The following is a 24001-nucleotide window of genomic DNA, read 5'->3' as shown; positions in this document are numbered from 1 at the left end:
TTGGTTTCCCTTTTCTTTGTTGAAGAGCGTCTGTGCAGTCCTTCTGCCTAGTCCGCCATCTTGCTGGAACACAGTAAGTTTAGTTTTGGAGTCTAGGTTATCCTGTTACATTGTGAAATGGACCATGTTTTCACAACACCTTACTTCTGTAATTTCCTATGCTCTAGAAAAGCCAAAACTTCTACCATGTTTAAAAAAAAAAAAAGTCTACATCTTGGAGGAGTCACATGAATGGATGAGGCAAAGTACTCATAACTTGTTGAATATGTTTATTCCTTTTACACAAGGCTGAGAGCTGAATCTACCAGTACTAGTACCAGTTGCTGTTGAGTCAGTTTCGACTCCTGGTGGCCCCACGTACGTCAGAGTAGAACTCTGTTCCACAGGGTTTTCAATAGCTGATTTTGGGAGGTAAATCACCAGGCCTTTCTTCTGAGATCCCTCTGGGTAGACTAGAACCTCCAATGTTTCAGTTAGCAGCCAAATGTGTTAACCACTGTACCATCCAGGTTTCTTCCAGATGTTCTGTCATTCATGTGTTCTTCTATTATTTAGTGAGTGACAACCAACTAAACCAAAAACCAAACTCACTGCCATTGAGTTGGATCCAACTCATAGCGACCCCTCCTTGGGTTTCTGAGGCCGTATCACTACAGAAGTAGATTGCCCAATCTTCCTTCAGAGGAGTGGCTGGTGGGTTTGAACCGCCAGCCTTCTGGTTAGCAGTAAATCCCTTAGGCACTATGTCACCAGAGCTCCCAGGCACTGGAAATACAAATGTGATCCAAGAAAATACGGGGCATGTATGCAACCTACATGCAAGTAAAAGGAGAAGTAAGGGATATGAAGGAAGTACATGTCAAGGAAAAGGACACATCTAACCCAGACTTTGGCTAATTAACAGAAGGCTTTCTAACTTATATCCAAGCTGAGACCTAAAGGATGATTAAAAGTTGGTTATGAAAGTATACAAGAGGAAGACTGTTCTATGCAAAAAAGCACATGCAATGGCCCAAGAATAAGAGAGCACAGTTTTTTCCAAAGGTGGAAGAGATAATACCAAGTTAGGGAGGGTTATAGGGCTCTGGTAGCGGCACTTGACTGCTAACCAGAAGGCTGGTGGTTCAAACCCACCAACCACTCCTCGGAAGGATGATGGGGCAACCTACTTCTGTAGTGAAACTGCTTCAGAAACCCAAGGAAGGGTCGCTATGAGTCAGGTCTGACTCGATGGCACATAACAACAACAACAAAGGGAAGCAAACTAAGAGTATAAATTCATACAACCATCTACAGAGAATTTGGGAACATGTGCAAAGCCTTAAAACACGTTCTGACATAGCAATTTCTGGGAATTTAGCTTATGAAAATAATTTAACATGCATACAATGATTTAGCTACAAGGAAAATAAATATGCTACTACTTATAAGAGCAAAATATTTAACACAACCTAAGTATCTTTTGAAGACTAGTTAAATAAATTACAACACAATCATATTTTGGAATACTCTGCAATCATTCTGAATTGTTTTGAAGATTAATATTTACTGACACAAAAAAATATTCCAGTGGTATGTTAAGAGGAAAGCAAGCTATGATACAATACAGTATTATGGTTTAGATCTTATTTCAAAAAATACATGAGCCTCCTGAAAAAAAATTATATATATATATATATATATATATATAGACACACATACACACACACGTATATATGCAGTAGTAAATTACTTAGTATGGCTTTTCTACCCATAAGTCATTGTAAACTCAGTGGTGGAATGAGCAACTGAGGAGCTGATTGTAAATGTTATCCAAGTGGAGTATTTCTGTTGGGCGTGGCACAATATAATGTTCTGGGAGGTGCCCACTTTCTCTCAGGTGCTTAGAGTTCTGCTTCTATGATTGGCTAGTTTGACCACCCTGCCAGGCTCAAAAGGAGGCCTCCTAGAGGCAGAACTCTCTCTCTGACTGCTGGTTGAGGAAGACGTGCTGCCGAAAGAGACACGCACCCCTGAAAGAGACAGGCGTTGCTGGGAAAGAGACGCAAGAGACACGCATTGCTGAGTGAGACACCGAGGGACCAGTGCTGCTGGGAAAGAGACTGTGAGAGACTGTTGGCCGAGGGACGGTGGGCTGGGAGACTGAGCATTTTTCTTGAACTTGAGTTGTAGCCTGGTGCTTCCCTAATAAACCCCATAATCTGTGAGTTTTGTGTGGCCACTGCAGTGAATTATCGAACCCAGGAGAGAGGTGGTGGGTGCTTTGGGAGGAACGGTTGGTGAAAGGGCTAGAGGGAGGCAGCATGTCTGGCCTTGCAGTAATAGGCCTTGGGTTACTGCTGGTAATCCTGCCTTCCCCTTGTAGGGTTAGAGGAGGTCAGAACATGTGGCCTCCTTGTCGTTTTTCCAATATATATATATAAATAAATCTGTTTATTTCTAGATTGTAGAATTATAAAAGTTTTTAGCTTCTCTTTTTCCTTATCTTTCTTTCTAAAATTTCTTCAAGGAACATATAATACTTTGTTAATAAGAAATGTTAGTCATTTATTAACTTTTTAAAAGATGCAACTGTCCCATCAGTGAACTGAGATGAATTAGGCCTTCCATTCAGTTCTCAGCCAGCAGGATATGAGGGGAAAAAGGGAATATGAATTCCTGGAAAGAAATCTAAATAGTACATCTCCACACTACTGCCCATAAACCCTCTTTCTCTCAACACATACCTGGACAAATCCAAATGGGAAAAAACGCTCTGTCTGTCCCTGGGAACCATAATGAAAGGTTTGGCGCCAGTCTTCAATGAGTGCCGGGAAGGTGCAATTGTACAGGTCCTTATTATAATTTGTATTGGACTCTCCTAGAAACAGTCAAAACTGTGAGAAGGGTTTGGGATAGACTACAAAATGGCCACCCATTATTACTTTCCTCTACCCATGCCCTTTGGTAGGTTGCCTTCACATTCTCTCTGGACTGGCCTTGTGCCTTGCTCAGCCAAGGTGATGTGAGCAGATATATTTCAAGCTCTCTTTGAGATACATATGGGTCCCTGAGAAAACCATGTAAATGCATCTGAATGAGCTTGCTGCAAGATGAGTGACCACAGGAGAACCATGACACCCCAGCAGATACACAAGCCCCAGCCAACTGACATCCTAGGTCACCCAGCCAGCAGAAAACTTGCCAGGTGACAAAAGATGCATAGATGATCCCAGAAGAAATTAGCTGAGCCACCCAGACCCACAAATAGTAAGCTAAAGAAAAGTATTGTTTTAAGCCACAAAGTTCTGGAGCTAATTAAATACTCACCCTGGTACCATATCACGCCTTTCAGGGTCATATTATGTAGTGGGTGAATCATGGCATTCCAGAGCACCGAATGCTCACTGGGACCAAGCACAGAATCAGAAAAAGGTGCCCTGAAATACATAAAATACATGAGCAACACCAGAGAGCTAGTGACTGATTCCTTGATGTCTCTAAACTGGCATGCTCCAGCTTCTGCTGGGGTTAACTTGCACTGAAAGCAAAACCAAATGAAAGTGAACTGCTTTGCTTCACTTAAAGAGATGAACTCTTTGTCTCTGACTTTCACCTCCAGGATCTTTCCAAGGCAGTATATAAGCAAGCTTTCTGTAAGTTCAGAGTGGGTCATGACACTTAATTATCAGATAAGGTAATTAAAGCCAGAGAGGAGGGGTCTTTTATCATGAGTCTCTAATACAAAGAAAACAATTACTTAACAAGTACTTGGTTGGTTTTAAGCTTTTTGCTTTTATAAAGAATGCTATGAATATCTTCCATGTAGCTTAATCATTGCATACATGCTTAATTATTACCTTAAGATAAATTGCCAGAAATTAAACTGTAGGGTCAAAAGATACACTTTTTAAGACTTGAAACATTTTCCCAAATTTCTCTATAGAATGCTTGTATGAATTTATACTCTTAGCAGTTTTGTATGAACATGAGTGCTTCCCCATACTCTCTAGATACCTAGGAGACTGGGGTGGGCTAAGTCTGATACTCCCTCCTACTCTATTGTAGGCCATTCTCTCTGTCCCAAAGTTAAATGTCTTCACTCTCCCACAAGCAACTTTTATTCAAGTTGTTACTCTTCCTAGATGCCGTCTTAGAGCAAATGAGGCAGAAGTTCACATATTCTTAATCTCTATGTTAATAACGGTATTGAGATTTTTGTTACCTAGCCCTTTCTCCATCAAAATATTATTCCTGATCTAGCTTTTCCTAAGTGTGCTTTCATAGTCAGTATACTAATACAATTTTTAATTATATGTTTATATTTTGTTTTTCCTATTGGATTTTAGAGAGGAGGCAGCACGTGGTGGGTTTGGAGCCAGCAGCCAGAGGAGAGAACCAGGAAGAAGAGATGGTGTGCAGCAGGTTCAGAGCCAGTTGCCAAAGGAGGGAACCAGAAAGAGAAAGAGGCAGCACACAGCGGGTTGAGAATATCTGAGTGAAACCAGGAAGTGAGTGGAGCAGTTTGGAACAACTAAAGGAGACGAACTTGTCTGTCAGTTTGTGGTACTGTTTGTGGTGGCTTGTATGTTGCTGTGAAGCTGAAGGCTATGTCACTGGTATTTCAAATGCCAGCAGGGTTACTCATGGTGGAGAGGTTTCAGTAGACCTTCCAGACTAAGACAGACTCAGAAGAACAGGCCATCCACATCTCAAACAATTGCCCAGGGAAAACCTTATGAATAGCAGTGAAATACTATTACTAGAAAATTTTATAAATACCCCTGAAACACAGTCCAATATAGTGTCAGAAGATGAACCCCTCAGGTTGGAAGGCACTCAAAATAAGACTGGGGAAGAGCTGCCTCCACAGAGTAGAGCAAACCTTAATGATGTGGACAGAGTTAAGCTTTCGGGACCTCCATTTGCTGATGTGGAATGACTCACAATGAGAAGAAACAGCTGCAAACATCCATTAATAATCAGAACACAGAATGTACTAAGTATGACTCTAGGAAAATTAGAAGCTGTCAAAAATGAAATGGAATGCATAAAGACTGATCTCCTAGGCTTTAGTGAGTTGGAATGGACTGGTTTGGGACATTTTGAATCAGACAACCATATGATCTACTATCTACAAATTAAAGAAAAATGGTGTAGCATTCATTATCGCAAAGAATGTTTCAAGATCTATCATGAAGTACAATGCTGTCAGTGATACAATAATATCCATATGCCTACAAGGAAGACCAGTTAATACTACTATTATTCAAATTTATGCACTAACCACCAAAGTCAAAGATGAGGAAATTGAGGAAGATTTTTACCAACTTCTGCTGTCTGAAATTGATCAAACACGCAATCAAAATGTGTTGATTATCACTGGTGATTGGAATACAAAAGTTGGAAACAAAGAAGAATCACTGGTAGTCGGAAAATATGGCCTTGGTGATAGAAGGAACACTGGAGATCGCATGACAGAATTTTGCAAGATCAACAATTTATTCATTGCAAATACTTTTTTTGAACAACACAAATGGTGGCTATACACATGGACTTCACCAGATGGAGTGCACCGGGATCAGACTAACTGGAAGAGGCAGTGAAGAAGCTCAATATCATCGGCCAAAACAAGACCAGGAGCTGGTTGTGGAACAGACCATCAACTGTTCATATGCAAGTTCAACTTGAAGCTTAAAACAAGTCCAGAAGAGCCAAAATATGACCTTGATTATATCCCTCCTGAATTTAGAGACCATCTAAAGAATAGATTTGATACATTGGACACCAATGACCAAAAACCAGAGGAATTGTGGGAGGACAGCAAGAACATCATCCGTGAAGAAAGCAAAAGGTCATTAAAACAACAAAAAGGAAGAAAAAACAAAAGGGATGTCAGAAGAGACTCTGAAACTTGCCCTTGTGGAGAATAGCTAATGCAAATGAAAGAAATAAGATAAAAGAGCTGAACAGAAGATTTCAAAGAGCAGCTCCAGAAGACAAAGTCAAATATAGTGAAATGTGCAAAGACCTGGAACTCAAGCTGAAAGAACTGAAGAAAAAATTAAGCCTCTAGTTGCAATATTGAGACATACTATGGGCAAAACATTGAATGATGCAGGAAACATCAAAAGAAGATGGAGGGAATACACAGAGTCATTGTACCAAACAGAATTGGCTGATGTTCATCCATTTCAGGAGATAGCATATGATCAAGAATCAATGGCGCTGAGGGAAGAAGTTGAAGCAGCACTGAAGGAATTGGCGAAGAACAAAGCTCCAGGAATTGATAGAATACCCACTGAGATGTTTCAACAAATGGATGCTGTGCTAGTAGCACTCACTTGGCTATGCCAAGAGATTTGGAAGACAGCTACCTGGCCAACTGACTGGAAGAGAGCCATATTTGTACCCATTCCAAAGAAAGGTGAGCCAAGAGAATGTGGAAATGATCGAACAATATCATTAATATCACATGCAAGTAAAATCTTACTGAATATAATTCAAAAATGGTTGCAGCAGTATATTGACAAAGCTCTTCCAGAAATGCAAGCTGGATTCAGAAGACGATGTGGAACAAGGGATATCATTGCTGATGTAAGATGGATTTTGGCTAAAAGCAAAGAATACCAGAAAGATGTCTATTTGTGTTTTATTGACTATATGTATAAAAGCATTCAATTGTGTGGATCCTAACAAATTATGGATAACGTTGAGAAGAATGGGAATTCCAGAACACTTCATTGTGCTCACGAGGAACCTGTACATAGACCAGGAGGCTGCTGTTCGAAAAGAACAAGGGAATGGTTGAAAATCAAGAAGGAAGTGCATCAGTGTTGTATCCTTTCACCATACTTATTCAATCTGTATACTGAGCAAATAATCTGAGAAGCTGAACTATATAAAGAAGAATACAGCATCAGTATTGAAGAAACGGTCATAAACAACCTGTGATATGCAGATGACGCAACCTTGCTTACTGAAAGTGAAGATGACTTGAAGCACTTACTGATGAAGATTAAAGACTACAGTCTGCAGTATGGATTACACCTCAACATAAAGAAAATGAAAATCCTCACAACTGGACCAATAAGCAGCATCCTGATAAGTGCAGAGAAGATTGAAGCTGTCAAAGATTTCATATTGCATTGTTTGACAAGCAACACCAATGGAAGCAGCACTCAAGAAGTCAGACGACAAATTGCACTGGGAAAATCTGCTGCAAAAAGACCTCTTTGAAGTGTTGAAGAGCAAAGATGTCTGCTTGAAGACTAAGATGTACCTAACCCAAGCCATGGTATTCTCAATTGCCTCATATGCATGTGAGAGCTAGACAATGAATAAGGAAGATTGAAGAAGAGTTGATGCATCTGGTGCTGGTGAAGAATGCTGAAAGTACCACGGACTGCCAAAAGAACTAACAGATCTGTCCTGGAAGAAGTATAGCTGAATGGCTAGACTTTGTCTCACCTACTCTGGTCACACTGTCAGAAGAGACCATTTTCTGGAGAAGGATATCATACTTGGTAAAGTGGAGGGTCAACAAAAAAGAGGAAGGCCCTCAACAAGATGGACTCATACAGTGGCTGCAATGAGGGACTCAGTTATAGCTGGGATCATGGAGCTAGCACAGGACTGGGCAGTGTTTCGTTCTGTTGTGCATAGGATCACTATGAGTCAGAGAAGACTCGATGGTACCTACCAACAAAAACAACAAACAACACTGGATTTTTATTCTTATAGGCAATACAGCACAAGGGTTAAGAACACAGACATTGAAACCAGCACTTGCCACTTACTAAGCCTGTCCATTGGCAAGTCTTTCTGAGACTTACCATCTTTAGACATCATATATTACTAGTATGTACACTTCATAGGTTGTTGTATTATATGAAATAATACATATAAACTACATAAAATAGTATAGAAAGCTTTCAGTAAGTTTTAGCTATCACTATTAAGAAGGATCACAATCTCTGCCTGACACAATCTGAGATGATTGTGGTACTGATAAGAGTGAAAGCATCTTACCTCTGCATGGAATAACTTACACATAATTAATGCATATTTGGACACTTAGATCATACTTGATTTACTAAAACCCAAAAGGAGACTAAGACCCTTCTCTCTTACATAATTCCTGGTAGGTTTTCTCCCAGGCTGAGTGCCCACCCATTTGGGCATTTCTGAAGGGTGCTCTCTTACCCTTGCTTAGGGACTCCACAGGCTTTCAGTGACCTTCCAGATGACCAGGCTTCAATGGGTGAGCCACCCCAGATGGAGGATATCAGTCCAATGGGGTACTGTAGAGTGTCATACAAGTAACGCCCAAAAAGCCAGCACACTGCTGACATGTACTGGAAATTCCCATGGCCTAAGTTTTCTGCTCAAAGAAATAGTCACAGAAAAAAAGTCAGGAGAAAAGTAGATGGATATGAACTATAGCTACTAGATGAGTCTAGATGAAAATGATGGGTATAGGTTATTCCCTGTCTTCCTTTCTAAGACTTCCCAAAACTAAGGTAAGATTGAAAGGCCATGAAGAGACATATCTCCTGCTGCCTAGAGGTTCCCTCCACACTCTTACTCTCCTTATTGGTCTAGATGTTATCATCCCTTTCAAACTTGCCCAAGGAGAATCTTTCCCAAAGGGGAAAAATACAGCCTTAGTGACAGTTTTATCTATCTTCATTGTTTGTATTGTGCTAAATACATGTGTAACAAAATATTTGACATTTCAACAATCTTCACATGTACGGTTCAGTGCTAACATTTTAATTGTAGCCCAGTCATACCTGGTCAAACTGCTGACCTACAACCTGTAAAACAATAAACTTGTGTTGTTTAAAGCCATAAAGTTTGTAGTAATTTGTTATGGCAACACTAGGAAACTAACACAGAATGACATGTAAAAGTTCATGCTTTGAGAAGATCAATGTGACATTGTGCATATGGTGAACTGTAATGGAATAGAACAGTTCTATAGTTCACATGGAAAGTAATGAAAGCTTGAACTGGAATAAGGGCATTAAGAATAAATAGGTACCAAAAACTCAAATCAAACACACTGTAGACCAAACTCACTGCCATCAAGTCATTTCCGACTCATAGAGACCCCCACTGGGTTTCAACGGCTGTGAATCTTTATGAAAGTAGATTGCCCTGTCTTCCTTCTGTGAAGCAGCTGGTGGGTTTGAACCACTGACCTTCCAGTTAGCAGGCAAGTGCCTTATCCACTATGCCACCAGCACTCCTGGAATAAGGGCATTAACAATAAATAAGGAAGGGGGCCGGATATGAAAGATATCTTAGAGAAGGAACCTACTAGGCTCAATTACTTTCATATGCAGGGTGAGCAAGAGGGAAAGGTCAGAAGTAACCTGGAATATATAAGCTTGGGTGATTGGGAGAATGATGATGCCCTCCACACAACAGAAAGAACGGAAGTGAGACTTGGAAAGCTAGTTCAAATAACAAAGTATAAAATATTTGGGAGAAAAGATGGAAAGTTTTGTTTTGAATAAATTAAAATATATAGGATGAGTAGCCAAACAAAATGCTTAAGAGACCTTGGAAATTTAAGTATGCTGCTCCAAGGAAAGGTGGACTAAAGGTAACAATGTCAAAGTCATTTTTCCCCTCCCTCCTCCAGCTATTAGGAGCTCTGGTGGCATAGTGCCTAAGGTATTTGACCGCTAACCAGAAGGCTGCAGGTTCAAACCCACTAGCCACTCCTCGGAAGGAAGGTTGGGCAATCTTCTTCCATAGAGATACTGCCTCAGAAACCCAAAGAGGAGTCGCTCTGAGTCGGATCTGACTTGATGGCAGTGAGTTTGGTTTGGTTCCAACTACTCCCCATTTTCTCCCTCCTTTTCCAATAAAACTCTCTTGAACTTACTTTATCAGGGTTTCTCCACTATCAATCACTCTACCAAACTATTCTCATCAAGGTTATCAATGGTCTCCACATTGCTAAATAAATCACTGCCATTGAATTGATTCTGACTCATAGTGACCCCCACTAGGTTTTCAAGGCTGTAAATCTTTACAGAAGTAGATTGTCCTATCTTTCTTCCATGGAGCAGCGGGTGGGTTTGAACCACCAACCTTCTGGTTAGCAGCCAAATACCTTTCCACTGCTCCACCAGAGCTCCTACATTGCTAAATATAAAGGTCAGTATTAACTGAACCAATCAATAGCCTTTACACGGGTGGTCACTCCTTCCTCCTTGAAAAGCTTTCCTCTTTTGGCTTCCAGGACAATGCATTCTGGTTTTCATCCTATTTCTGTGGTTTCTTCTTCTTAGTACCCTTTGCTTGTTCCTTGTCATATTCTCAGCTTCTAACACTGGCATGGAATGCCTTAGGACTGCCACTGGATCTCTTTATCTATACTCGTTTCTAAAACTCTTTTTCAATTATACTCAGTTCCTTAATGATCTCATCCAGTGGCTTTAAATACTTACCTATACGCTTAAGACTCCCAAATTATGATGTCCTTCTTAAACTCTCCCCTGAACCCTCAACCTATATATTTAATTGTCTCTGGAAATCTCCACTTGGAATGTCTAATAGGCATCTCAAATTTAACATGCCCAAAACCAAACTTCTGATCTTGCTTCAACTTACTATTGCTATACTCTTCATCATGATAAATGGGAACACCATTCTTTCTGTTACTCAAGCAAAAATATTTGAATTGCTCTTGACTTTGCTTTTGCTTAAACATTCTACACCTGATCCATCAGTAAACCATGGTTTATCTACCTCCAAAATGAATAGAGAAACCAGCCCATTCTAACAAACTATTCTCTTATCCCCCTGGTCCATCACCCTTACCTGTATTGCAATAGTCTCCTTTCCTGCAATGCTATCTCTCTTCCACTTATTCTCATTACAAAAGAGTGTGGTCCTTTTAAAACATTAAGTCACTTCTCTGCTCAATGGCCTCAAATGGCTCCTGTCTTTCTCAGAGTAAAAGTCAAATTCCCTAGACTTTCTGTCCTGTCTCCATTGCTTCTCTGACCTCATGTCTTCCTACAGACCCTTAATTCACTCTGCTTTAGCTTCACTGGCTCCTTTGCATTTCCTCAAACTTTCTAGGCACAGTTCTGCCTTGGGGACTGTGCTGTTTGCTCTGAAAGAATGCACTTCCCCACATATGTGCACTGTCCCACCTCTTCCAGGTTATTACTGAAATGTGCCTTCATAGTTGGATTTCCCTGGCCATTCTAAATTGCATACCACTACCTACTCCAAAGAAGCTCTGGCAGCATAGTGCCTAAGGCACTTGACTGCTAACCAGAACGCTGGCGGTTCAAACCCACCAGCCACTCCTCAGAAGGAAGGTTGGGCAATCTACTTCCGTAGTGATACTGCCTCGGAAACCCAAGGAGGGGTCGCTATGAGTTGGGTCCAACTCAACAGCACATAACAACAATAACAACCTACTCCCAAGTCCAACACTCCCTTTCCGTCTTCCCTGATGTATTTTACTTATTTACTGTTGTCTCATTTACTTACTTTTGTCATCACCATCTAACCTATCCTTTCATATTAAAATCTACTCAATTTCTGAATTCAGAGAGTAAGACTTGGAAAGGAAGCTCAAATAACAAGGTGTATTATCCAAGTCCAACTGATTCCTAAATTTTGGGTAACATGTTGTAAAAGTTCATATAGCAAAGGATTCATCCAAAAATTATCTGAATCTATTCATTTCATGAGTTCTTACAGGGAAAGAGAGAAGACATCAGCTATTTTGTATATAATTTACTAATTATATTACTCATTTTCTGAGTTCTCCCTACACTATAATGTAAGCTCCTTGAAGTTAGGTGTTCTTGTCTGTTTAATTCATATTATTTCCCCAACACTTAGAATAGTACCTACCACATATAGACATTCAAATATTTTTTACATGCATTAGTAGCTGAAAGTGTAGAACAATTGAGATTACTAAGGTAAAGCACATACAGACAAAAAAAAGAAAAGGGCATCACAAGATCCTGATGGATCACATTTGGAGAAAGGAATTGAAGAAAGCAAAGAAACAGGGAGGAAGAACTGAGAGGAGAAGTAGTAGGAAAAGGAAGTATCACAGAAACTATGGGGAATATGCAAGGGACTGTCCAGCAGTGTTAAATGCTGCAGAGAGGTTAAGGTTTCTGAAAACTAAAAATAGGTCTCCAGGGAATATAATTAGAAAAAAAGTAATAAGTGAATAAATTGTTGAAGTGGAAGCAGAAGCCAAATGACAAAGGCTTAAAAAGTGAATGCATGGAAAGGCAGTGAAAAGATTTAAAACTGATGTTGTAGAAAGGTTTGACAAAGGGAAGGAGAGAGGTGAGGCAGCAATGAGAAGGGTGTGTGTTATGATCTGCTTTGTTTTGTTTTGCAAGAACAAAGAAACTAAGTTCTGAGAGCAGGGTCTATATCTTATTCACTGATGATCCTCAAGCCCTACCACACAGCCTTACTTGGAAATACCACAAAATAAAGATTTAGTGAAAGGACAGAGTAGGGGAAAAACAGAGCCTATAGGACAGAAGGCCCCCTGAAGGGCATAAGAGGCTCCATTAAGTCCCAGTCAATTGTCTTCAGACACAAAAACAAAGAAAGAAAAGAGGAAAAGAGAGAAGTGGGCAAAGCTGGTGCTAAATGGCCTTAATATTTCCAGTGAAGTTAAAGGAAGGGTCATCTGCTCATGGCATGTGGGCAGATTCTTTGATAGAGTCTTGGGAAGAAAACATATAAAACAGTCAATGTCAGTAATGGAACGCAGAGCCAGTAAGAAATTATTAAAAGCCTTAAAAACTCACAAGCAGCTATCTAAGATATAACTGTGGTCTCTACTTAACTAGAACAAAAGAGAAAGAAGGAAACCAAGACTCAAAGAAGAAACTAGTCAAAACAAAGAGTCTATATGAACCACAACCTCACCTACCCTGAGACCAGAACTGGATGGCACTCAGCTACCACTACCAACTGTTCTAATCAGGGCCACAATCAATGGACCCTGACAAAATGGGAGAAAAATGTGGAGCAGAACCTCAAATTCCTAAAAAAAATAAAAATAAAAATAGCCTACTGGACTGCTTGAAATTGGAGGACTCCCCAAGACTATCACCCTGAATTACTCTTCAGACCTTGAACAAACCTAACTCCTGAGGTGACCTTTTAGCTAAATAACAAATTAGCTCAAAAAATACTATCAATCACCCATAAGTGCTGTGGTCCTTTAAAAAATAACATATATGAGACCAAACAGTCAATAATTACTTTAATACAAAAATGAGAACATAAGGGGGCAGGGAAACTAGACTAGTGGAACTGGAACAACGAGAAGGAAAGGAATGAGAATGTGCATGCACCATGAAGAATGTAACCAATGTCAGTGAACAACGTGTATAGAAACTGTTGAATGAGACTCTAAACTGCTGTATAAACCATCACCAAAAACACAACAAAATATTAAATCCAAAAAAAATTGTAAAAACATTAATGAGTGATAATAAATAAAGAACCAAATTTGGGACTACAAATTCTATTTATATGAGAGATGGTATGTTTTTAAGCAGTCACTTACCTGAGGTGGGCTTAGACCATGGCAAGTCAAGCCCAGCAAGGTCTTCCAGCTCCTCCTTTGACTGAACAAGAGAAGCTGAGAGAATGCGAACAGACTGATAGGCAGCAGTATCAGACATCTCTCTTGTAGCATTAAATATCTAGAAAAGAAATAGGAATCTCATTTCTTAAACCAACCTAGCGGGTGATCAAATATCCTGCCACCACTTAGTAAATACTGTCAACCTTCGGAGCTTTACCCACAACACAGCAAGATCAAGTGAATCACTAAAACTAATACCAGGCTGGACTGAATCACCTTGATCCAATGTAATCCAGCTTGATCAACAACAGAAGCTGTGATGAACCATGTCCCCAAAGATCTGGGTAGGAATATAATAAAGCTTATGATTTGAAGGCCTGTAAAACCAGTTGCCATTGAGTCAATCCTAACTCATGGAAACCCATGTGTGTCAGAGTAGAACTGTGCTCCATAAAATTTTCAATGGCTGATGTTTTGGAAGTAGATCACCAGGCCTTTCTTCCGAGGTGTCTATGGGTAGACTCGCATCCAATCTTTCAGTTAGCAGCTGAGTATGTTAACTGTGCCAAGTGGGGACTCTGTAATCTTAAGGAGCATGCCCATACTAGACAATAGGAATTACAAAGTGGCTTAGCCTAAAGACGACTGACGATCAATTAGATCACTGTGATTATCTCAGAACTAAAATACTTCTACTTAGAAAAAGTATCTGGCCCCTACAAGCCATGGCAGTCAATTTCTTAAGAGGGTGGTGCTTACACAGTCTATGCAGAACTATAAAGGCCATGGATGGTGGACTATTGTGCGTCCAAACCAAAACCAAACTCACTGCTGTCGAGTCAGATCCGACTCATAGTGACCCCTCCTTGGGTTTCCGAGGTGGTATCACTACGGATGTAGATTGTCCAACCTTCCTTCCGAGGAGTGGCTGATGGGTTTGAATCGCTAGCCTTCTGGTTAGCAGTCAAATGCCTTAGGCACTATGCCACCATAGCTCCATTGTGTGTCCATACCACACAAGGAGAACTGTATTCAAAAGAAACACACCTGGGAAATATGTGTTGAACTACTAACGTGTTCTGAAATTGGTCTCAAAATACTTGTATTCTCACCTCGGTCCTGATACCTCACCAAAGAGAAGCATGGGAGACATGGATATACAAAAGGTGGTGTTCGGGGTGATTACTTGAAACAGTCTCAAGAAACGAGACAAAGAAAAGGATCCATCCAAAGAAATATGTTTTCCCAAATCATTCTATAAAATTTTTCAGTTGCAAAGAGTACTATAGGAATGGCTTAGGTTTTTCCTGGATAAGAATGTGTGCTATATTATGGTTTCTTTGTTAGATTTTGTTTTCCTTGAAGAGCTTACACACAATTGTTATTTCCTTTCATCTTGATTTTTTAATTATGTTTTTCATGTAAAAAGAAAAATGTTTCTGGAATATATTTTAGTTTTTTATTTGTGTGTTTGTATTTTGGTGAACCTTTTCTCTGCACAACTCCCCCACACACACACCGCCTTCCTCTAAGACTAGTCTACCTTCTCCCAAAACAAAGGGCTAAGAGAAGCATCAGGAGGCCCAGTTATCATTCGCCTCAGGGAACAAGCGCTCCAGCTGAGAAGGGGCTGCCATAGAGCTATGCACAGGAGGCTGGGACACTTTCCATTGGCTCCTAGCCACAGAGGGTACAGCTGGCTCACTTTCCCTCCCACTCACCACAGAGAATACAGCTGGCCCTCCAGCCTGCAGTGTAAAAGAAATGATGGAGCGGTCAGGGTGGCCCCCCAGAGCGTTTTCTGACTTGCCACTGAGCCTGCTGTGGCCAGTAAGATGAGCAGATGCAAATGAAATGCTTTTGGTCATAATGGGAGCCACAGGCTGAAGTGTTCCCTGGGTAGCAAAAGCTCTGGTCCCTCAGTGGTCTTCCCACTCTCAACACAGAAGTTATATATGGTCTCAGGACAATTCATAGGAAATCCAGAATTGTTTGTTCAGGGCCTTGCCTGGCACAAGTAAAATAAGCAGTAAGACTAAGAACAGGCTAATGCACTCACAGTATATTCTGGCAAGGAAAGTATTTTTCAGCACCAAGTACTTGTAAAAAGTCACCTCTCTTGAAATTCAGTTCTGCACTAAGCACTAAGGATCGTATGTTGCTTCCATGGAAACAGTGGATGAAACTGCATTCCTTCTCTCCACCCACACCAGCTTCCGCAGTGACTAGGAACTCAAGTGCCTCACTGCAAGGAGATGCCAGCTTGGGAAGGCAGTATGGGAGGACATGTTACTGTCTTTTAGATCCACTATTAATACCGTGTACCGCAAGGCCAATACTCCGAGGGGTTGGGGTCTCCTATTTCATCACAAGGACACAAAACTGGATCTAAAACAATGGCTAGAAAACTTCCATTTTCAAACTCACTTTTGTATAATATTTCAAGCCAAAACATGAAAGCCACAGAAAGTGTTAACAAATATGGGCTGGGGAAAATATTCTTGCTGTACCTGATGACAATTAATTCTGGAATTGGTATCCTTTCCCCATATCACTAGGCCTTTTTGATGGAAGCATTTCCTCGAGGGAGATTGGCAGCAAATTTAGGAATAAAGAGATTTCAGGAAGATTTTCATTTAAATGACACTTGGTTTCCCTGCTGATGAAAGGGAAAGCCTACTCCATCTGCTGAGATCAGATTTCATCTCATCAAACACCTCAGTATAATTATTTTTCTACTGAGTATTTAAATGAGGATGTAAATGAAAACCAAGGTATTTGAAGTCATTAACGCTGCAGCGGCTGAGAGACAGTACTGCTGCCTCCCTAGGGAAGGGACCCCATTCACCATCAAAGCAGCTGCTTGCCTGTGTTCATTTTGTAACCTTTACACCACATTCTTGAATTAATGAAGAAACGTCAAGAATCCATTCCTCAGAAAGTCTTGGCATGGGGTCTGCATGGAGAGCAAGGCATGTGTGAGTGTGTGAGTGGATGTATGTGAGTATATATGTGCATTGGAAGGACATAAGGAATCTTAACTTACTTAAAAGAACTGGGATATTGTGAAATTATTCTACCTTATACTGTGTAATATAGCAGTTCTAAAATTGAGTTAATAACTATAAATGAACCAGCCATCATAACTCCCATGAAGTGTTTACTGTAATCTATCAACCTTTCTCTTCTGGATTTTAACTTATCTACTTGGAAAGTATGGATGTAGGCATTGCCAAGCTATTAAAAAAATGGGTTCCCTGTCCAACATTAATACGCTGGTAGTGCAGTGGTTAAATACTCAGCTACTAACCAAAATTTGGTCGAACCTACCAGCTGCTCCATGGGAGAAAGATGTGGCATTCTGCTTCCATAAAGATTTACAATCTTGGAAATCTCTAGGCATTTCCACTCATAGGGTCACTATGAGTCAGAATTGACTTGACAGCAACGGGTTTTCTATCTAACACTGGCTATCTTTTTCTGAGCCTAACTGAAAATATCCAAGCCTTAAGACCTACCGTGACTCAGGAGGCAGCAGATGAACATTTAGACTTTTCTGCACTTATAAACATCTCACTCAGTGTTATAAATAACACTCAACTTAAAAATTCTACTTTACCCTAACAACAAGATGCGCATACAATCTGCCATTTCCTTTATTTGAATATGAAGAGTGTGATAGATTATAGTAGGAATCTTACCTCCTCAGAAATCATGTGGAAGGAGAGAGGGAAGGAGAAAGAAACAGTACATGTGTGCATGTGTGTCCTGAGTGTGTGTGTGTATGTGTTGGGGGTGTATGTGTTGGGGGGCGGTGTATGAGAAAAGGAGTCTGTATGAGAAAAGGAAAAAGAATAAAGGGAGAGCCATGTAGAGTATCCTTTTGTTCAAAAAACTCAAGTTTTACAGACTGTTAAAAGACTGGAAAACTTGGCTTTTGGTACTGTCAGCCCCTAAAATGCCATCTTGCAGAATAAGTGCAAGATTTAAAAAAAAAAAAAAAATTAACACTTGGATGTTTCACATGGAATCTTTCTTCTCTTTCCCTGCAGTCTTTCTTAGCTTAGTACAGAAGATGCTTAATAGTAAATTCTAGGCAGAAGGAATGTGTTTACTCTTAACAATCAAAATCTGATTTAGCATGACACAAAATGGGACAGGATCCCCTGGCATAGACTGCTATTGAGAACATGATGATATAGACACAAACAGATCTGGTCTGTGCCATTCTGTGCAAACAGGAAACTGCAATTAAAGCATTAAGGAAAGTACTGTTTTCCTTAATGAGTTAACAGTAATTTCACTTCTATACAAAACACCATGCTTTCTATCACGAGGTGCAACTTCCCTTTTACTTCATGCCCTTATGCTAAAAGACAGCCTATATTCAAAATTCATTTTAATAAACAATTAAATGCAAAAAGCTTCTATATATTTAAGTAAGGCAGGAGACAATAACAAATAAAATATTGGTTACAAAGACATAAATGTAAGAATTTAGCTCATGAATTAGAAAACTAATCATGAAATGAAGTAGATAGAGCCAGAGTAGGATTTTTTTGGCAGCATCAGTTAGAATAGATTTAAAATAGAAAAAGAAAAAAAGAAGAAATGATGCAGAGTAGAAGTTATAGAAGCAAAAAAAAAAATTATAAAATCATAAATAGTCATAACATAAAAGGACTCAATTTTATACATTTCTCAAAAGAAGAAATGAATTGAGACTATGGTCAAATTGTAGAGATTTTTAGATTTGAAAGATGGAAGAGGATATAATGAAAGAAAGGTAGGAAAATTAAAATCAATGTGAGAAGAAACTGAATTTTAGAAAAATAGGTGGGAAAACAGTAATTTTTCCAAGTTCTTAACCTACTAAAGAAAATAAATCAAAGTATACAAAACATATAGTGCCAATCAATAAATCAATTTGAAAAAATATATTCCTAAAATTCTCATTAGGAGTTCTGGTGGCGGCATAGTGCCTAAGGCATTTGACTGCTAACCAGAAGGCTGGTGGTTCAAACCCAACAACCACTCCTCAGAAGAAAGGTTGGGCAATCTACTTCCGCAGTGATATCACCTCTGAAACCCAAGGAGGGGTCGCTATGAGTCAGGTCTGACTCAACAGCACATAACAACAACAACAACAACAAAATTCTTATTTATGTAATGTGCCTCTTTGTTGTAAACTGAACCCTTGATAGTTAAGAGACTGGTTAAGCCAATTTCAATTTTTTATTTTTATAATCTTTTTTAAAAGATTATAGTTATTACATGTTTGTTATAGAAAATACAGGTAAGCAAAGAGAATTCACCCCAATTTCAAGCTTACCAAAGAACTTAATGGTGTTAATTTCTCTGGAGATCAAATGCTAAGCAAAAAATATTTAATAATCTTTTAGCAACATTTTAAGTTCATATATTTTAAGTGTTTCCAAGGACTTGCTATTTTACTATCAATCCCTGATCCTAATTTAAATGAAGAAACAATAGTCTCCCCTACTTTCACTTTTAAATCAGATAGTTTACACTAAACAAATGAAGTAGCGACAATTCTGAAGCTCAACATACTAATGTCTGCTATATCCTAGCCAGAAATTTGTCTCCCTTCTTTACTGTTTGGGTTTTACTTTTTAATTAGAAAATAGACTTGACCCCAGAAAGAAATCTGAATGCTAAGGACATACAGCTTTTGTTCTACCACCGTTTCCTTGCTAGAATATAAATCAAATACTAAAAGGTTTGCTGCCCTTTATAACATTTTTAATGTTCTTTTTATCCAGACTCACTGAAGAGATCTCTCAGATTAGTCTATGAAAGGGGTCCTATTCTCTAACAGCACTGGGGACAGGAAAAATTCAAGGTGAAGTTCATCCCTGACCCAACTATCAGCAATGAGCATTCCCCGTTCTATTGAATTTGACTCTCCATAGACCATATATGCCCCATCTTTACACTGGAATCTACTTAGTATTTTTCCCTCCAGCTACTCTAGCAGAAAAAGAGAACCTGGCAGATTCCTTGTATACTTATAACAAAAGGGGGGGAAATGCTAGGTCTCACAATTTAACAATAATCAACTCTCAAAGGCTATAACTGAAATAAAAATAATGATATTAACAAAGGAAATCTTAGCATATGGAATAGTTGAATAAAGACAGTCATCACTGGCCCATTATTTCTTCTTTCTATGTATAGAAGGAAAAAAAATATGTATATATCAATTTGATATAACACCTCATTGAAGTATCAAGATGCCTACAGCTTACCTTGAAATGGTTCACCAAAAAAGAAAAGATAAACTTTATATGGCAAAATAGTAATAATTGTCAGTCTAGGTGATGAGTACATAGGTGTTAATTCAGTAAGTCATAACTTTTCTGTGTGTTTGAAATTTTTTAGTGTTGTTGTTGTTATGTGCCGTGGAGTCAGACCCGACTCATATCGACCCCTCCTTGGGTTTCCAAGGCAGTATTACTATGGAAGTAGATTGCCCACCTGTCTGAAGAGTAGCTGGTGGGTTTGAACTACTAGCCTTCTGGTTAGCAGTCAAGTGCCTTAGGCACTACACTACCAGAGCTCTTTTTTATAGCATGAAGTCGAAAAAATAATGACATCTGATATTTAGACAGTACTTTTCCATTTCTGAGGAGAAATACAAACTGATTTGCTCCAAGTCACACAACTAGTAAAAGACAAAATCAACACTCAGCCTCAATTTCTGAATCTCCATGCCAATAAAAGTCATGTGGTATATTAGTTGTTCATCATTAAAACAAAATCTAATTGTTTTGATTTCCTAAACTCTTTCTAGAAGCACATCTTCCCGATCAAGAAGAGCAATCTACTTCATCTTCAGTCAGATATGAAATCTCCATTGCCTCTGCCTGTACTCTCCAGCCTCTGCCTATAGCAAGAAGGTGAGAAAATAGTGCTTGGCACACTATGATGACAAGAATGCAGGCTCTGGAGTGACTCTGTCAATTCTTATCTTGGCTCCACAATTAACTGTGTGACCTGAGGCAAGTAATTTAATCCCAGTGTTCATGGTTTCCTCATCTGTGAAAAGTGACTAATAGTCCTTACCTCATAAAGTTGTTTAATCACATTAACCAATACCTGCAAAGCACTCAGAACAGATCCTGGCACACGGTATTTTTGTTGTTGATAGGTGCCATTGAGTCATTTTTTACTTGTAGCAACCCCATGTGATAGAGTAGAATTGCCCCACAGGGTTTTCTCATCTGTAATCTTTATGGGAGCAGACAGCCAGGTCTTTCTCCCTCAGATGGGTTTAAATTGCCAACCTTTTGGTTAGCAGCTGAGTACTTAACCATTGTACCACCAGAGCTCATTTAAGTATTCAATAAATAGTAACCTGCCTTCTCTCCTCCTCCTTTTTCTTCTTCATCATTATTACTTAATATTGCTGCAACTCTTCAATTACCTGTAAAACAGTCATCTGCATGTTACTCTGTCCACTGCAAAGCCAGACATCTCCAAATAAGACATTACAAACTCTGAGGGTAAAATTCTTCCTCCCAGTGATCTGTTTTGCCATCACTTCAAAAGGTCCACCAGGTTTCATAGGATCCAGTACCACCATCCAGATACTAGAGTGTGCTGAAATAATAACAGGGCTACAAGAAGTTAGCCAATCAAGCAATTAAAATGAAATAAAAGCTCAATTCTGTCAGGCACCATACTCACTTGTGGCTATTACCAGTCTCTGTCATAAACTGAATTCAAAGCTATGAAGATTAGCCAAATTCTAGACAAGGTGATAGAACTAACAGGAGCAGCGGCATTTCTACCCTTAATCTGTATCAATTTTTAACTAAACATTTATAAGAAAAATAAATTGGCCATTTATAATCCTACATGATAAACAAAAGTACAAACATTAAAATTCAAGAGTTTAATAAAAGGCATAAAATAGAAATTCTCATTAAACTTTCCAACTGTCACTAATAACAATCATAATCTTTTAGATTTACAACGTGTCTCAAGCTGTTGTTGTTGTTGTTGTGTGCCATCGAGTCGGCCCCGACTCATAGCGACCCCTCCTTGGGTTTCCGAGGCAGTATCACTACGGAAGTAGGATTGCCCAACCTTCCTTCCGAGGAGTGGCTGGTGGGTTTGAACCGCCAGCCGTCTGGTTAGCAGGCAAGTGTCTTAGCCACTATGCTACCAGAGCTCCCAATAACAATCATAATCTTTTAGATTTACAACATGTCTCAAGCTAGCAAATAATTATTCAATCAATGTAAGCACAGGTTAGAGAAAACCATTTATAATCTGAAATTTCCCCTTACTTAGTACCTTCCTTGTTAACCATCCCTACTTCCTTCCCATGTTGGTAACAAGGATTAACACTACCAGTGGTTCTAGGTTCTCCTATCAACAATTTAACAGGTGAGTGAAGAAACGTATACATAAAGTAGTGGGAGACAGCTATCAACTCAGCAGTGCTCAAGGATGTTGGGGAACTGACGCTGCAGTATTGGTGGCACCTGATGGGTATGCCAGCAGCCCAGGAGGGGGCAGCGCAGTAGCCCTATGGCCCCAGAGCCTGTGAGCAAGATAAAATATATCTTCCTGAGGGAGAAGACAAGATGATGCCCTGGTGACACACTCAGCCCAGTTCCTGTACAATGAAGACCTGAGAAAACAAGTGAAATAGATACAGATCATAATCTTGTAACTCTGAGTATCAAATGAAAGTATAAATAATTTCATTAAACACCAATTAGAAAAAGAAACATAATGAAAAAAGTGATTGAGGAGAAAGAGCAGGGACCTGACACAGAGTGGCCATTTGGAGACACAGAAAGCAATATACACAAGTGAGGAGAAGTCAACTTCATAGACTCCTCATTAAAACAGAGACACAGAGTAAATAAATCCAGAGTGAAACAAGGAAGACATTGTTTCCCCACTGGTCAGCCACACTTACCATACCTATCACCTACTGTCCCATCCAATGGGTGAGTGCCACCATTCATTTCTGCACCATTGGATCAACGACAGACAGTGACCAACACCTACTCATCCACCCTCAGCTGCTCTTCATAACCATGGCCACATTTCCACCAGTTACTCCACTTACCTGGAGACAGGTAGGGAGTGTCCCAGTGCTGCCAAACTAGTAACCAAAGTAGCACGTCCACCCTGCTCACTCAGATATATTGAAACAAAGAAAAACAAAAAATTGGGATGAAACAAACCAGCACACAAACAACAAATAAATACAACAAATCCAAAATCCAACAAGTCGTCTCAGACAAAAGACGACTTCAAATCAAAGACTACAGGCCAAGATGGCAAAAACAAGTGGCCAACATTAAGATTTAGAAAACCTTCCTGAGGAAGAACATGTAATAAAACAACTTGGTAAGGAATTCAAAAGATTTATATATAGGACCATCTAAGAGATCAAAGAAACCACAAACAAAACCTAAGAAAACACAGACAATACCCTAGAGGAATTCAGAAAAACAATGCAAGAGCAAAATGACAAAATACACAATTAGAAACAATACAAAAACAGGAATGACAAATCCAGAAGATTAACACTAAAATTGCCAAGATAGATAACACATCACAAGGACAAAAGAGTAGAACTCAATGCATAAAAGACAAGATCGGCAAATCAGAAGACAAATCCCTTGACACCGATTTGTATGAGGAAAAATAAAAAAAAAGAATAAAGAAAGCCTAAAAATTATATGAGAAACTATCAAGAGGAAAAATTTACATGTAATTGGAATTCCAAGAGGCAAAAAAGGGAGAGAGAATTATCAAATATTTGCTAGCAAAAAACTTCCCTAATATCATGCAAAATGAAAAGATAACCATCCAAGAAGCTCAACGAATCCTATATAGGATAGACTCCAAAAGAAAGTCACCAAGACATATCATAATCAAACTTTCCAAAACCAAAGACAAAGAAAGAATCTTGAGAACAGCTAGGAAAAACAAAATGTTACCTACTAAGAGGAACCAATAAGATTAAGCTCTTATTTATTTCTCAGCAGAAACCATGCAGGCAAGAAGGCAATGGGATGATGTACATAAAAACCTCAAAGAAATAAATTGTAAACCAAGAATTATATATCCAGCCAAACTGTCCCTCAGATATGATGATGAAATCAGGATACTTCCAGATAAACTGAAATTAATGGGATTTGTAAAAACTAGAACTAACAAGAAATGCTAAAGGGAGCCCTTAGGACAAAGAACCAACAATGCCTGAGAACAAATTTAAGATTAAGATATATACAGTTCCGGCAAGATGGCGGACTAGGCAGAAGGGCTGCACAGACCCTCTTCAACAAAGAAAAGGGAAACCAATTAACACAGACACAGAAGATAATCTTGGACCCCTGAGCCTTGAAGGGAAGGATACAAAAG

The 24001-nt window shown here is 39.3% G+C and overlaps 1 protein-coding gene across 1 annotated transcript in view; it reads right to left on the bottom strand.

The window, feature by feature from the left end:
* Positions 1 to 24001, bottom strand: part of SIAE (sialic acid acetylesterase) — a 76332-nt gene that overhangs the window by 21427 nt on the left and 30904 nt on the right. The window contains exons 3-7 of the mRNA XM_007952137.1: positions 21036 to 21211; positions 13568 to 13706; positions 8185 to 8362; positions 3310 to 3419; positions 2727 to 2860 (exon numbers count right to left, since the gene is read on the bottom strand). Coding sequence (XP_007950328.1) covers positions 2727 to 2860; positions 3310 to 3419; positions 8185 to 8362; positions 13568 to 13706; positions 21036 to 21211 — 737 coding nt within the window. The remainder of the gene's footprint in view (positions 1 to 2726; positions 2861 to 3309; positions 3420 to 8184; positions 8363 to 13567; positions 13707 to 21035; positions 21212 to 24001) is intronic.

The sequence above is a fragment of the Orycteropus afer genome, unplaced genomic scaffold (assembly GCF_000298275.1).
Source record: "Orycteropus afer afer isolate SDZICR_OR568_19922 unplaced genomic scaffold, OryAfe1.0 scaffold00325, whole genome shotgun sequence".
Classification (NCBI taxonomy): Eukaryota; Metazoa; Chordata; class Mammalia; order Tubulidentata; family Orycteropodidae; genus Orycteropus; species Orycteropus afer.
The sequence above is the reverse complement of the archived record's forward strand: the minus strand, read 5'-3'. Positions and strand labels throughout refer to the sequence as shown.